This window comes from Neophocaena asiaeorientalis, unplaced genomic scaffold (assembly GCF_003031525.2).
Source record: "Neophocaena asiaeorientalis asiaeorientalis breed wild unplaced genomic scaffold, Neophocaena_asiaeorientalis_V1.1 scaffold264, whole genome shotgun sequence".
NCBI classification, from domain to species: Eukaryota; Metazoa; Chordata; class Mammalia; order Artiodactyla; family Phocoenidae; genus Neophocaena; species Neophocaena asiaeorientalis.
In genome coordinates this window covers 7,197,755-7,214,299 of record NW_020185332.1, presented here as the reverse complement: position 1 = coordinate 7,214,299, position 16,545 = coordinate 7,197,755, and the positions used below count along the sequence as shown (strand labels likewise).

Below are 16,545 nucleotides of genomic sequence, written 5' to 3'. Positions count from 1 at the left end.
ATGGGGAAGGCCAAAACAGGGGGGGGCCCCGGTACCCAAAAAAAAAAAAAAAAAAAAAAGAGGGTGGAAGTGGGGCCGACCTCAAAGGAGAATTGGCTCATCCGGATGCAGAAGGGGAGGGAATTGACGGCTGCCAGACATCAGCCAAAGAAAGGTAAGATTATCCAAGCCTGCAAGGGGCACAGCAAGTAGTGGAACTTGGCCAGGTGACCTCGGCGAAAGACAAGGCAAAAAAAAGGCGGGTTGAAGCCATGCTGCACAGGTGGAATCCACAGGACTCAGCAGGTGCTGGGATCTTGCTATTCATTACATCTTATATTTAGAGTATATAAAATATACCTTTGCCAACGGACGCTTAAATACAACTGCTGCAAAAACTGAAGACTCAGATTCACAGCCCCAAACAAAGATGACAGTGCCTTACTGTTGCTGTAGAGCAGACACTGCTTGACTCCCCACTGGTTGCAGAGGTGCCAAGCGGGGTTACTTGGAGGAGGAGAAAGAGGGTTCCAAGATGGGAGGAGAGTGCTCCCCTTCTTTTAGGAAGCCTTGATTATGCGTGCTCACTTGTAAGCAGGTGCAAACTATGTATTTCCTGCCTTCTCCAACCCCCCTCCTCACCCCTCCCGAGTCTAGAAGGGCAAGAGCCTTGTAAGGGAGAGCAGGAGGTAGGACAGATGTAGAATCTGGTTGGGGCTTGGGGGCAGGGGAGAAAAAGAGCTGGAAGGAAGAGGCTACCACAGTTCCAATTTTTTTCCTACACTCCAAGCCCTAGTCCTACAGAATAGAAACAGAGCACAGAACTGTGATCCAGAGTCCAGTTATTAGAGTTCAGCAATTTCCTTATGTGTCCTCAATTAGTTAATATTAATTTTATAATGAATAATAATGAATCCTCATCAGAGCAATGAGTTTTCAATTATTTACATAAACGTCAAACCATTATGTCCTTGACTTATATTTGAAGTCTGCATTGGACGTATCTCTCTTCGTGATCACAGGAGAATATAAAAATCTAATAAATATGAGACCAATGCTGTGACTCTAGTTTTTTTTTATTTTTTATGTTACGCGGGCCTCTCACTGTTGTGGCCTCTCCCGTTGTGGAGCACAGGCTCCAGACGCACAGGCTCAGCGGCCAAGGCTCACGGGCCCAGCCGCTCCACGGCATGTGGGATCCTCCTGGACCGGGGCACGAACCCGTGTCCCCTGCATCAGCAGGCGGACTCTCAACCACTGCGCCACCAGGGAAGCCCGTGACTCTAGTTTTATGCTTTATAACCATTCTGAAAAATTAAGTCAGTTGTCAACAATTAATACTGACCCTTGCCTCATGGTAACTTGTATTGGTTTAGTATCTCTGGTAATCTTACAAAGAATTATTTTAACTCAGTACTTCCAACTTCCCTTCTCTCTAAAGCTTTATTATATTTGCTTTTCAAACATTTCCAGTAAAAATCAGGTTTAGGACCAGGTTAGGATCCCTGGACAAAAGACTTTTACTCTAAGGCCACTTCTCCTACTAATTTGCCAGGTGACCTTGGTCAGGCTACTTAAATTCTCTGGACCTTAGAGAGTCATTTGGGGAGGCCATGGGCCACTTTTTAGGGAGTTAGGATTCTTCTTCCCAGGGAAAAATGCACACATGGACACAGACACAAACTTCAGCATATAATTTCATAGGCCACGCCTCCCCGCCAAGTAGTCTCTGAGACATTTCTCATCTTGACATTCTATGTTTAAAGGTATCTGATCATTGAAAGAAACAAGTGTTATTTGCACAGCCATCATCATGATACAGGTATGTATGAGAAGGAATGAAGAGAGGAATAAGCATGAACTGGCCCTGCAAATTATACCTAAAGAGAGTGCCTGAGTAGAGCTAGGACTGTAGGCTGGGGAGCCACCTCTGCCCTGCGCACCAAAACCATGGGTGCCGAGATATCACTGCCAGATACTCCTGTGGATGAGATCCGGCCAAGCTTTAAGGAGTCTCCCCACTTACTGGAGATGTCTACCTTATTCTGTAAAAACAAAGCCTGTAATATTAAAAATCAAAGGGAAGCTACTTACTTTGGTTCTGAGATATACCCCTTCTTCCAACCCAAGAAGTAGACAGTACCAAGAGCTGAGAGCTGGGTTTTGCTTTATTTAAATGCCAGTGTAGGGCTTCCCTGGTGGCGCAGTGGTTAAGAATCAGTCTGCCAAGGCAGGGGACACAGGTTCGAGCCCTGGTCTGGGAAGATCCCACATGCACGGAGCAGCTAAGCCCGTGTACCATAACTACTGAGCCTGCACTCTAGAGCCCACAAGCCACAACTACTGAGCCCGCTAAGCCACAACTACTGAGCCCGCTGTGTCACAACTACTGAAGCCTGTGCACCTAGAGCCCACGCTCCGCAACAAGGGAAGACACCACAAGAAGAAGCCACTGCAAGGAGAAGCCCACACACCACAGTGAAGAGTCGCCCTGGCTTGTCGCAGCTAGAGAAAGCCTGCACAGCAATACGAAGACCCAGTGTAGCCAAAAATAAATAAATCTTTAAAAATTTATAAAAATAAATTAATGCCAATGTAATACAGAGATGGTTAGAATGAAATGATAGCTAGGATTTGCTTCAAAATAAACCAAGAGAAGGTGAGAATAGAGAAAACAAGATTGAAATAATTATATGCCAAAAAATTAAGAGAACTTAGGAGAAAGAGATGAATTCCTATAAATATACAACCTACCAAGATTGAATCATGAAGAAACAAAATTTGAACAGACCAATTACTAGTAAGGAGATTAAATCTGTAATCCAAAACCTCCTAACAAAGAAAAGTCCAAGACCAGATGGCTTTACTGGTGAATTCTACCGAATATTTAAGGAAGAATTAATACCAAACTTTCTCAAATTCTTCCCAAAAATACAAGAGGAAGGAACACTTCCAAACTCATTTTATAAGGCTAGCATTACCCTAGCACCAAAACCAGACAAGGACACAACATGAGAAGAAAATTACAGGCCAATATTCCTGATGAACACAGACACAAAAATCCTCAACAAATACTAGCAAATTGAATTCACTAATACATGAAAAGGGAATTCCCTGGCGGTCCAGTGGTTAGGACTCCACACTTTCACCGTTCTGGGAACTAAGATCCTGCAAGCTGTGCGGCACAGCAAATAAATAAATAATGCACGAAAAGATCATACATCACGATCAATTGGGATTTATTCCAGGGATGCAAGGATGGTTCAACATCTGCAAATCAATGTGATACACACACTAACAAAAGGGAGAAAATAAGATTGGCCGTGAGTTATCAATTGCTGAAGTCCAGCAATGAGTTTTCTCCCCATTTGTGTAGTTTAAATTTTTCCATTTAAAAAGAGGAGAAAGAGAAAATCAAAGTGAAAGATCCACAGAGTAATGAATTTTTTTTGAGACCTATGCCCGAAGCTAGGTTAATCCTACTGTATTCACATCTTGTTGAGGAGACTGTGGCTCACAGAATATGGAAGTGACACCAATATGGATTATTCTGGGAACCATAATACAATCCACAACACATGACTTTCATTCAAGACAAAAAAAGTATTTTTGTGTGTGTGAAGAATGTCTTTCTGCACATGGACAGCTCAGGTCTGGCCAAAAAGGCAGAATTAGTCAGTGAACAGCACTGTCCTGACCTGTTCCAAACAGTATTGCTCCACTGTTATATCCAACAGGCCATCCAGTCCAATCTGGTTTGGCATGATTCATTGCTCTGGAAGCTTGGACTTAATCGTGAAATGTTTATTTTTACAAACTCCCTTCAACAGAAAACAAAAGAGTTTTTTCTTCTTGTTTTTAGCTTCTGCTTTTACTTTTTTCCAGCAAAAATAGCAATTTAAAAATCATACTGAGGCTCCATCATACAAAAGAACTACAAGTTTTAATTCCTCGTACTTTGGGAAAACAGCAGCAGATGTATCAGGAGCAATGGGGACTTCCGTCATACACAGGGGTTCAGAGGGTCAGCCGGGAAAACTAGATTTGCACTCAATCTATTCCTGCCTCAATGTATTCACCCAACTAGACACGATGAAAGAAAAGGTGGAGGGTAGGAACTGTATCTGAGCCCCAGGGCAGTCCTCGCCCACACTAACCCTGACGGTGGCTATGTGACTTGCTTTGGCCAATGAGACAGTATCAACCATGATGCAAGCAGAGGTTAAAAAAATGCTTGTGCACTATGGCTTGCTTTCTCTTTTGCTGTTCTTGGGAACCCTGTGACCACTGCTGTGTTAACAAACCAGGACTAGCCTATTGTGAAAGCGATAGGTGGCCAAGCCATCTCCACTGCCCCAACTGAACCTGGGCCAACTAACCAGCACATGAGTGAGGCCATCTTAGCTCATCCATCCCCAGCCAAGCCACCAGCCAACCACAAGGACCTGACGAGCCAGTCCAGCCCAGAACTTCCCAGCCAATGCACAAAATCATGAAAAATAATAAAATCTTTACTATTTAAACCACCAAGTTTGGGGTGGTTAATTATATCAAAACTTAATAGTAAGGTAAGAAAAGGTAAGAAAGATGCTTTAACAGATGCTGAACATCCTGGGACATAATCCCTAACGGAACTTTACGTAACTCAGTGGGACTTACTATTGATTTGATTGTATGTCAACTGTCATTAAAACCACCTAACAGGGACTTCCCTTGTGGCACAGTGGATAAGAATCCGCCTGCCAATGCAGGCGGCACGGGTTCGATCCCTGGACTGGGAAGATCCCACATACCACGGAGCAACTAAGCCTGTGCGCCCCAACTACTGAGCCTGTGCTCTAGAGCCCACCAGCCACAACTACTGAGCCCACACACCACAATTCCTGAAGCCCACGTGCCTAGAGCCCGTGCTCCGCAACGAGAAAAGCCACCTCAAGGAGAAGCCCGCGCACCGCAATGAAGAGTAGCCCCCGCTCTCCACAACTAGAGAAAGCCCACGAGCAGCAACAAACACCCAACGCAACCAGAAATAAAATTAAATCTTAAAAAAAAAAAAAAAAACCTGACATAGACCCAAAATTGCATACTCCTTAATATTCACCTCAAGACAAGGTTTGCTACAACTCTGCGAATGATAACTGTGTGGGCTCTGGAGGTGTATGAACCTCCTAAAATTAAATGAAGAATTGTGTCTATGTGGGGTTTTTTTTCTTCTTAATTGTAAAAAGATCTTAAAACTATGGGGGAATAATATAAACATTTATGCCCATACTGCCCAGAATTAATGATACTGTTTTCTATATTTGCTTTAGATTTTAATACAGCAAATAAAACATTCTTAACAATGTTAGTTAGTCCACTGACCTCAGTCCTCTCCTTTCCTCCTTCCCCCTTCAGCAGCTTGAATTTGATATCTTTCTAGTCCATCCATTTATTTTTTTAAAAGAACATATACATAAATTTATACATAGATGAGTATATATATCCCCGAACAATACAGATAGCCTTGTTTTGTGTTTTGACATTTCTCTTAAATGACTTTACATGTATCTTTCTACAACTTGCTTCTTCACCACATACTACCTTTGTGAGATCTATCCATATTGATTCCCTATTATCAATAAGTCACAGACATTTATGCATTTCTTTCCTAATGGACATTTAGATTGTTCCTGTCTTTCTGGTTGGTTTTCTTGTTTTCCTTGTTATTACAAACACTGTCAGGAAACAGGTCAATAGCTTCAGAGGGCCTCGGGGCACCCCCAAATATTAGCAATCTCTGACAATCTGATGGGAGAAAGGAGAACTACCATCATTTTGCAGACATATTTCTGCATTTGAGCATTCCCAAATCTTGAAGGTGCCACCTTTATCATACTATGAAGTAGCTTAATAGATGCTTCTACATTTAAATCCAGCATTTCCTGTAACAAAGGTCTGTATCTAATTGGGACACTAAAACAACCGTAATATTTTTGTTATTGAAAATTTTTTAGAATCAGACAACGATACTGTCCAAATCATGCTGCTACAAAGTAATATTGTGCTAACTTGCCGTCAACATCAAAATCCGGTCACACCAATTAAATTACTAAGAGACTAATGATATGCTATCCTAATTTTTGTTTGTTTTCTGTCATGTATATAGAGACTTGAGGGCTAAGTTTCTTGTAGTTATCTTGTTTCCCTTATTTTCTAGTTTTTAAACTAACTGAGATCAGAGAGCTCTCTAGCATGACTTTCTTTTACTTTTATGCTTGATCCCAGTGTGATATCATCTAGTCCCCAAATGTTGTGACATGCAAACATCCACGAACAAGGAAATTAAAAAGCCCAGACTTTAAACAGATTTAAAAAAAAAAAAAAAAAAATCAACCTTGTTTTCCCTCAGGAGTATGTAAAATAATGAAATGTTATACAGATATCTGGACCCAGAAATTTCAAATTCAGAAATAATGTACACGATTGCTTTTGAAAGAGCATAATGTTAGCAGACCTGGTTCATTACATACAAGTTGTATGGTCCTGAACAATTCTCTTGCCCTCACTACACTTTGGTTTTCTTACCTATAAAATGGCAGCAAAAACCATCATTTGTACAAGAATGAGATGAAATCACCTATAAGAAAGTCCTCTGTTATTCCCTACTCTGTGAGCACCTCATAAGCAGAGGCAGGGCTTAATTCATCTTTGATTTTCTAGCTGTTGCCACCGTATTTGGTAAGAATTCCTACCTATCAGGCATGTACGCTAACCTCCTTGGCAACTGCTGTGTCTTCTCCACTTTGGGGTTCAAAGCTCCTCGTCTCCAACCACTTGGGTCCTCTGACAGGGGAACTCATAGTTGCCAAGTTGCAGTCAGAGGCCTGAGCACCCACTGTTGTCACACATTTGAGTTCCAGTATCATGATCCTGGGAGAACACCAACAGTACCCACCTCAGGTCAGGACCGGGGAGTGTGGAGTGTACACCAAGCCAGCCAGTCCTGGCTTCAGACTTTACACCAAAGAGAGGGCTCCATGTATCAGCGGGACAGGAGGCTGAGCAGCCCAGCACTGCTGAGGGCAGTTCTAATGGGGGCAGGAAGGAAGAGTCACTGGCATCTGGAGGACAGTTCTCCATACAGTTAGGACTCAAGTTGGGTAATCAGGTTACATGGGATTATCATACCACCACCAAAATACGATAAATATGTTTACCAAGGAAAAGAGTTTACAAAATACATGGGGAAATACAGAACACAAATTGTATATTAGCCCCATAATCACAGCTACATAAAAATGATGTGCGTTTCGATAGTTTGGAAGGAAACCCAAAGACATGAAAAAAATTAGCACTAGGGTAGTGGTATTATGGTTAATTCCTCTAAATTTATTTTTTATAATCTTTTAAAGTTGATACAGTAATGCATCAAAAATAATTAACAACCTTCCATCTCCAGGCAGGCTTTTTTTTGAAGGGCCCCAGAAAGAAAACTACCTGGTCATGCCTAGACTCTAATCCACCACCGTGGTTTGGTGGGAAAAGCCTTATTAAACTGGGATCAGAAAACCTGGATTCTGGCACCAGATCAGTCAAAACCTAGCTCTGAGACTTTCGAAGCCACTTAACCTCTCTAGATCTTCCTATGAATTCCAGCCAAAGGATTTAGGATAGACTCTTAAATTCTCTTCTGGGCTTTCTACAATGTAGTGTATGTTTTACTTTCTACAATGCAGTGTATGATTTCAAAGTCCCATGAATGAATTTTTAACAAACACATCAGAACTCAAAACACCTAAGACAGGGTGGCCTCCTTCAGAGCAGTTCTTAGAGTACTGATTCCTGGAAGAACCACCTCCTTTTTGGCCCCCAGGGCCTATGTTACACGATACTGCCCATGTTCAGGACCAATTTTTTTCCCCCTTTGAGGCAGAATGTGACTTCTGGAAACAGCTGAGAGGGACCTTATACAAAGTCTGGCGAGGAAGATGGGTGATCAGCCGCACACTAGCATTTTAGGTCATAAAGGAAGTAAAAAAATTTTCTTAAATGACCATTCGTAAGTGCCCTGAACAACATTAATGACAGTGCTCCCACGGTGGCAATTCAGAAAGGAGGGCTGACTTCACCTGCATATACGGTGTCGAAGCCATTGTCCCTATTTTTAGGGACGACTCTTACAGTTTTACTTCTCTGAAGTAAAGCTGTCATAAAGATATGTAACAAAAAGACTTCACTAATATGCCTCCAAACCTTTCATCTCTGCCAAAATAAATTTTGAAGTTGAAATTCAAAACACAATTTGTTTACCATTGTTACAGAATGTGCTTACAAGACCAAGCTGTTTATTTTTAATACCTTTGGCATTTAACCTTTAACCCCTTATTTGTTCTGTAAATATTAAGTCCCAGCATGGTAAAAAAAAAAAAAAAAATTAAAATATTAAAATCTCACCACGGAGAAACCCATTTTAATCACATACTGATAAAAACACAAGTTGCTGCATCTTTGTTTAAAAAATAGTAGATGACTCAAACTTGGAAAATTACGAATGTACGTAATTTCTCTATGATCCATAATGAAGCTTTACGTGTACAGAGGTTTCAAAATATTCCTGCTTTTTTGAAGCTGATGAAAAGAGCTTTCACAAGTTCTTACCAAGTAATGAGACCCAGTCCTCTCCTCATAGGAGAGAGGTCTCACATGAGCTCATTGAGGGCAAAAGGTTGTATTCCAAGTCATGTTTACAAAAATGCTCATTATCTAGCCCCAAGGAGAACCCCTGGAACAGACTTCAAATTCATGACATGCAACAGGGAAAGGAGTAATAAAAGAGGTCCACCATGCAATATGGAGGTTGGGGGGAGAGGGGGAGTACCTTCCCACTGGAGGGAGTTAAAGGGTTAAGAAAAAGAGAAGTTCAAGCAGAAACGAACACACCATGGTAAAGCAATTATACTCCAATAAAGATGTTTAAAAAAAAAAAGAAAAAGAGAAGTTCAATTTACAGGCTCACCACTCACTGCACTACCTGCACAGGTGTTGAGGTGTTGAGCTAGCTCCAAACGGTGGCAGCTGGATGCATACTGCCCCTGTTTAATAGCTTAGAGAGTCCATGGGCTGGAAACACCAGGCAACTCCCTCTCTTAAGGGAAACGCAGTGGGAAGGTGTGCCTGTGTCAGTAAAAATCGAATGCCCTGACCGGGTATGTGGCTAAAGTTTAGACTTCCTGCTGGCGAGTGAATGGAAGGAAGCACAGTGGTTCGCAGGATACCACTTTGAGATTTACAACAGGGTGGCCGCAAACAGCTGACCTGTTTGGCCTCTCAGCGACGATCAGCACCCTTTTAAAAATTGGCAGCTCTGGCATAAAAATCTAGATTTTCAGCTTCTCCTGAAAAAGCAGACAATTTGGTAATGTGGTCAATGTAATCACAGCCTAAGGTCAAGTAATGATGGCTCTTTTGACGGGCACATGTTCTGTATTTACTCTCCAGAGGCCATTCTCACCCCATCAAAAATTGTATCCTGGCCTCTGTAGACATTTGAGTTTGCAACCACTAACAAAGCTGAAATCCCCAGCAAAACTGAGGAGGAAGTGGCTTTCAGCTTCTGCAACTGTCTGCTTCCTCTGCTTCTCCATCCCCTCCATCCATGGCCCCACTGGGCTTCCCTCCTTGCCCTGGGCTGCCAAACATTTCCTACTAGGCAGGCCCACCCACAGTGGGTCCCAAGACAATGCCCTGGATTCCACTCTTGCCCTAACCCTCTACCTCTATCAAAACTTTTCTGGACTTCATCCCATTCCTTTCTGTTTTGGTTCTGCGTTGTGTTGTTTTGGCCAGGAGACTACTCACTAGAAATCTGGTAAACAGATCAGCGGGAATGGACTAGGTTACCTTCGCAGAAAACATGCTTGAAATGGATTCCAGACTTTCTAAATACATGCCATGCCTTCACCCAAAGGAACTTACCTACCTTGTAGTCAGCTGCATCAGATTTCTAAGTTCGTAAGCCTATTCCTGTGTATTTTTATGTGTACTATCTACAATTTACTCACGAGTAATATGCAAGTAAGGAGACGGGGACACATCTTGAACATATTCTGAGGTGATGGTCAAGTCACATGTACTCAAATATGTCAGCATATCTCAGTCACAAAAGCCTTATGAATCATAGTTTCTAGCTCCAAAGAATACAGCAGAGCTATACACATGGGTTCCAGTCCATTAGACAGTCCAAACTGGTCATGGCCACAAAAGCAGAACTTCCTTTGTGGCTGATGATAAAGCCACATTCTACAAAGGAAACCTTAGATGGGTATTATTATTGATTAAAGTCAAAGGAGATTGTTGTACCCTCCTAACCAATGTATACTAAATTATAGAGACAGGCAGAGATTTTTTTGGTGTTTTCCTTTCTTTTTCTTTTTTGGTCCTTCAAGTCTAAGAAAAAAAAGAAAGAAATTGCTATTGCCTGGTAGTATTCTTGGCTCTCCAAAGACGGAGAAAAATGTCCCAAAGTGAGTTTTCAGGAGGAAATAGAAGGTAAACTGTAAGCTGTACCCTTTGTTCATGAGTCAGAAAATGGCAATCTTCCTTATGAATCACAAATGAGTGAGCCTTGGTAGGGCCTTTAGTACAGGTGGAGAGCCTTCCTAATCTGCTACCAGATTTCCTAAGATATCTCGCAGAGAGGGAGAGACAGAGAAATTCACAGTACAGGTGCCAAGGGCCTGATGAATTATAATCTCCATGCTAACGCTGAGCCACACCCACTGGAGGCATTGCCCCTTCTCTTCCTGTTGCAAGCAGCTGAGGGATGCAGCTGGGCAGACTCAGACAGATGTGAAACACAAAATGAAGCCTCATTTGGCTGGAAGGGGATCTTACATAAATAGTAAATACTATAATAACTGAGATTTCTGACTATTTAAGCTGCTGATGCTCTGTTCTAAGGCAACTTCACACATCTAATGCACAGACTTAATTTTTCAAGCCAGCGAAGAAATGATTCATTTAATTTTTGCCAAATTACTCTAGATCCAGTAGATGGAGCGATGGCGCAGCTCCTATTTCAGGACAGCCAGCTGTTTCAACTTTTCTGTCAGGGAATCGGGGCCTCAGCAACTGTATCTGATGCACTGATAGTCTCCTGGAGGCCCACAATACAGCCATCTGTGCTGTTGGCAGGGAACATCAATAGGTAAGTCATACCCCTGTCCTTCAATAGACACCCTACACACTCTGGAAACAGCTCTTCCTTAGAACATGCCTCTTCTGCACCCACTTCACAAACCATCTACTTCAACAGCAATGGACCGAATTGAGCATCCAGTTTCTGAGGTCCCCAGAAAAGTCATGCTACACTACTTTTTAGTCTCTCCAGCATGAAAAATGAGTGAACTAAGGGAAAGTTAATTTTCTCAAGGTACCACTCAACTATTTAAATTCAGCAAGATTTTTTAAACTCTTGACATACAACACATTTTTTTTTTTTAGAAATATTGAACCATGGGAAATAATTCTAGCAATTATAAAGTATTAAGATTCACATTGCTTAAGTTCAGGTAGCCAGTTAGGCAGTGGCCCCATTTAGGTAGCTCCACCCAAACACACAGTGTAAGTAAATGGTTCTCTTTAGGGGTTCCAAAAATAATACGGGGTGGACTGACTTCTTAAACCCTAAAACTGAAAGGGAAATTTTATTTACAGATAAAGTGTCCTCTTCGGTAGACACAAGGGTGACATAACTTTGGACTAGGTGAAAAGAAAAAGCTTTGGTCAAGGATGCCGTTTTAAATATTTTGGTTTGTTTGGTTTTAATCATTCTTTTGAATAAACACAGCACTGGAACAAGGGCTGCTTTTGAGTTTTGTGTGTAGGTTCCTATGGGCCTTTCCTAATTTCCCTCAGACTCCTGCAGGATAGAGATTTTTAAATTAGTGCTGTACCGGTTATCACTGTGACTTAGCACCCCTTTCACAGTCACCAAAAAAACAACAAAAACCAATCAGAAGAGGACCAGTTCATCCACCTAAGCCGGATTATTTGAAAAGAAGCAAGTGTGGAAACTATGAAGCCTTGTAGTAGAACATTTTCCCCCCTCTGATGGACTGCCAATCTCTTCAAAATAGAGCCCTTGCTTTTGTGCTTAGGAAAGAAAAGTACACCACCCCAAAGCCCAAGGGATGCGGCTAAGGTTATTGGGGGCGGGGTAGCCGAGGCCGGGAGGTCGGGGTGGAGGAAAAGTCAGAAACGAGTCAGAGAGAGAGCCAGACACTTCCATCAATACCCAAAGTGCCAAAGGAAAAAGAACAAAAAACTCGACTTCCTCCCATGCGTACCGTTCGCTGTACACCCGAAAAGTGCCAGCCACCTCGCAGTTGGGGGAAGTGGAGGAGGGTGGTGTTTACTCGGCCTTTTTGGTGCAAAGACCCTCCGGGCCGGCGCCCAGCGGAGCCCAGGCCGGCCTGGCTCCCGGCAGCCCCGGCTCCCGGCAGCCCCGCGACACCCTCGCCCGCAGCCGCCAGTCCACCGCCAGGTGCTCGCCCTACCTGGCGCCCCACTGCCTTTGTGCGGCCGCGCCGCCCCCGCCGGCGCGCGGATGCCAGCGGGACAGCTGCGGCGCTGCCGGGCGGCCGGGGGAGGAGCAGTGGTCCGCGGCGCCGGTGCAGCGGGCGGGGAGCGCGCGCACTGAGGGGCGCAGGCGGCCGCTCCCACCTTCCCAGCGGGAGGCAATTGATACCCCGCGCCGGGCCGTGACCCTGAACGCGGATCTCCCCGCACTCCGGCTTCCGACAGCTGGCAGCCATAGCCACCCCAGCCACGAAAAGTTTGGCGACGCCGAAAGTGACTTGAAAGAAAGTTTTCCTTGGCCCCTCACTCCGTCTCCCCCAGCCCCGGTTGAGCGAAAGCTGCAGGAAATAAGGGCTCGCGACGTGCCTACTCCCGCGTCCAGCTTCTCCACCCCTGGCCTCGGCAGCGCGCCCAAGGTGGGTGCCCCGCGCCCGGGCTTCCCGCCCCATCCCTGGGTCAGGCGTCCCGGGACGCCGCGCGGCCAACTCACCATGGTGACTCGCGCCGCGGTCGCGCCTCTGCCGGGTCCGGCTGCCGGGGAGCTGAGGCTGGAACGCAGTCTCCTGGGCGAACTTCAAAAGTTGGTTCCCTTCGCCAAAAACAGGCTCTCGACACCCAAGCACTCACAGGAACCAATGGGAACCCTGGGGGGACTCCATCCAGGCGGGATCGGCGGCGGTAGGTGAGGGCGAGCAGGAGGCGGCTTAGCAGGCGGGGCGCATATTGCGGAGGGCAGGGGTCCACCCGGACCGGGCGCTCGCCGCCCGCCTAGGTGAGAGCAATGCTCTCCGCGCGTCCGACTAGCTGCCCTACCTCGCTCCTCTTCCTTCGGCCACCTTCTCCGTTCTCCTCTGGCTGAGCCTCGGCTCGGGCAGGGCAATCTGTCCATAAATGGAGAATTCAGCTCAGGCCTGACCAATCAGGGTTTGTTTTCATAGCGTCACTCCTCAGGGAAACCGTAGTAGCCAACAAGCTTGGAGCTGCTGGAGTTTCCAAAGCCCTCTGGATCCTGTAGTCCGCCTCCACGCCAGCCTCCAAAGAGCGCTGCTGACCCAGCTAGCTCCCGGTGGCATGACTTGAACTGGTAAGAAGAAAACCACTCTGTGAAAGAGAGGTAAACTTCTAAATTTTTTTTCTTTTAAACGCGAAAGTTAGAGTAAGTGTAGCTGAAGTGGTATGATTTTTCCCATAACTTTTTTTTTAAAGAAGGAAATATTTTATCAGCATAAAAGATCAGAGTCGTGGCAGCAGCCCAAAGGAAATCCTTTTTCTTTCCAACGTCTGGATTGTGAGGAAAGTCAAAAATATCGTTTCCCCCACCCTTTCTTTTACCTGAATTTCCTTGGAAAACAAAGGAAGGCTTTTTGAGGGGGAGGCGGGAAGGGGGAATTTTGATGGTGAAGGAGTTGCACGTGCAGCCAGGCCAAGGACAGGGGAGAGAGGCATGGGAAGAATGCGCCATGCAATCTCAGTCAACACAAATCTGTCGAGAGCAATTAGCATTACAATCAAGAAATCAGGTGGGCAATGAGGAGAAGATTGGAGTGGGGGCGGGGAAGCAGAATCCTGAAATAAAGGTAGAGGGTCTGATTGTTTTCAGAGTTCAGGAAGTAAACTTGGTTGGTTATAACAGGATGGTCCTCTCTGGATCTGTGGTAGGTAAGACTTGAAAACTTCAGGGCACAGAAAAACTATGAAGCATAATGATTTATTGTGATTTGCTTTATGAACTTTGGTGGTAGCCCTTCACTTGAATAAAGGATCCTGGAGTTGGAATGGATGTTAAAAATGCTCTTGTCTAGGGCTTCCCCGGTGGCGCAGTGGTTGAGAGTCCGCCTGCCGATGCAGGGGACACGGGTTCGTGCCCGGGTCCGGGAAGATCCATACATGGCGCGGAGCGGCTGGGCCCGTGAGCCATGGCCGCTGAGCCTGCGCGTCCGGAGCCGGTGCTCCGCAACGCGAGAGGCCACAACAGTGAGAGGCCCAATTACCGAAAAAAAAAAAAAAAATGCTCTTGTCTAGAATGGGTAAACAAAATGTAGTGTATCCATAGAATGGAATATTATTCGGCCTTTAAAAAGGAAGGAAGTACTAACACACGTTACAACATGAACCTTGAAAGTATTAAGTGAAAGAATCCAGAAAAAAAGATCCCGTATTATATGATTCCACTTATATGAAAATAGAGAATGGGGACATCCATAGAGACAGAAATTGGTAAATTACTGATTGCCAAGGGCTGGGGGAGGGGAGGATGGGAGTAGTTGCTAATAGGTGTGTGTTTTCTTATTGGTGAAAATAGTCTGGAATTAGATGGTGGTGATGGTTGCACAACTTTGTGAATATACTAAAAACCACTGAACTGTACATTTTAAAAGGGTGGATCTTACAGTATGTGAATTATATCTCCAACTTAAAAACTGAAAGAAAATCATGTTGACCAACTTTTTTTTTTAAAAACATGTTGACCAAATTCTCGTAGTAATCATCCATACAGTTAGGCAAATAAATGTAATTGATTGCCTACCATAGGTCATCATGGCCACTGTGAATACAGTGGTCTCTGCCTTCACCAAGCTTACAAGTTTAGGAGGGAAACAAAAGATAGATTTTAAAACAATAAATAATTACAGGAAAGATACAAATACAATAAAAAGTAACAGTAGTTTTGTGCAGGGAACTGCCATATTTGGAGCTATAGGTTAGGTAATTCATCTGGTAGCATTCTGTAGCACAGACTGGACAGGAAACCATGAGACATCTGTTGAACACTCATTATGAAGTAGGTCCACACAGGCGTGATCATTGGCTAAATACATTCAGCTGTGATACATTATTCTCAGGTAAGTCTGATTCCACGTCTCAGAGGTATGTCAGCTTCAAAATTCAATCAGGCATTTTAAGAACTAGTGGAACAGGGAATTCCCTGGTGGTCCAATGGTTAGGACTTAGTGCTTTCACTGCCTGCACCAGGTTCAATCCCTGGTGGAGGAACTAGGATCGCAGTGAAAGAAAAACAACTAATGAACAGATGTTACCAAAAGGGAAATCTGAGCTTACCAGTTACACAAAAAACACTACTTAGGTTGGAATTGACACATTGCTTCAACCACCATCCTGTCCATGCAACCCTGATTAGTAATCAGACTGAGATGGGCTTTGAGGGATACAAGCAAAGATGTAGCTGTTTTCCCCAAGGTTAACCTAAGGATATGCAACACTGAAAATCTCTTAATAATCCATCACGAACCTGTCAGTCTTGGATTTATCTAAAACTACCTTGACACTATCTGTCAGTTGTATTAGCATTTGAGATTTTTTTTTAAGTGCTTAATTTGCCCTAATAATCTCTTTCCAGTTTCCAGAAGTATTCCCAGCTCTAGTAGGTGGGACTTTGATGAAGATGTCTGCTTGTGTTCATTTTTCATGATTTTGTAATATAATTCCTTTCCAGATTAAATATAAATATATAGATTAATGCCTACGTCTAGGCAGTACTTAGAATATGAGATTTCATGCACATAAACCTGAATTTGTAGTCTGGCTTTTCCACTTAACTGGCTGTAAGATCTTAATTTCTCTGAGTTTCAGTGCCCTTATCTATAAAATAGATTGATATTTCTCTGAGTTTCAGTGCCCTTATCTATAAAATAGATTGATGTAAGTCTGAAATGAAATGTGTGCAAACATGGTCAACAAATTTTGGTTCCTTTTTCCTTTCCCTTCTGATTAGGGATTCAGACCTAGATCCCTGGGTGAGATCAGATGGTCCTTGGCCCTCTGAATTGCATGCCAACTCCTGGAGGCTGTTTGTGTGTGCCCTTTTCTTCAGGGAGAGTTAATAGCTTTCATCAAATCCTCAAAGATTTGGTAACTGCCAGAACATTAGGACCCACAGCTCTTTTTTTTTTTTTTTTCTTTTTTGCAGTACGCGGGCCTCTCGCTGTTGTGGCCTCTCCCGTTGCGGAGCACAGGCTCTGAACACGCAGGCTCAGCGGCCATGGC

The 16,545-nt window shown here is 43.9% G+C and overlaps 1 protein-coding gene across 1 annotated transcript in view; it reads right to left on the bottom strand.

Moving 5' to 3' along the window:
- The window catches only part of MYO1E (myosin IE), a 204,865-nt gene extending 191,489 nt beyond the window's left edge, over positions 1–13,376 (bottom strand). Inside the window, exon 1 of the mRNA XM_024735250.1 lies at positions 13,031–13,376. Within this exon, the coding sequence (XP_024591018.1) occupies positions 13,031–13,033 (3 nt within the window). The 5' untranslated portion in view covers positions 13,034–13,376. The remainder of the gene's footprint in view (positions 1–13,030) is intronic.
- Positions 13,377–16,545: the final 3,169 nt, after the last annotated feature.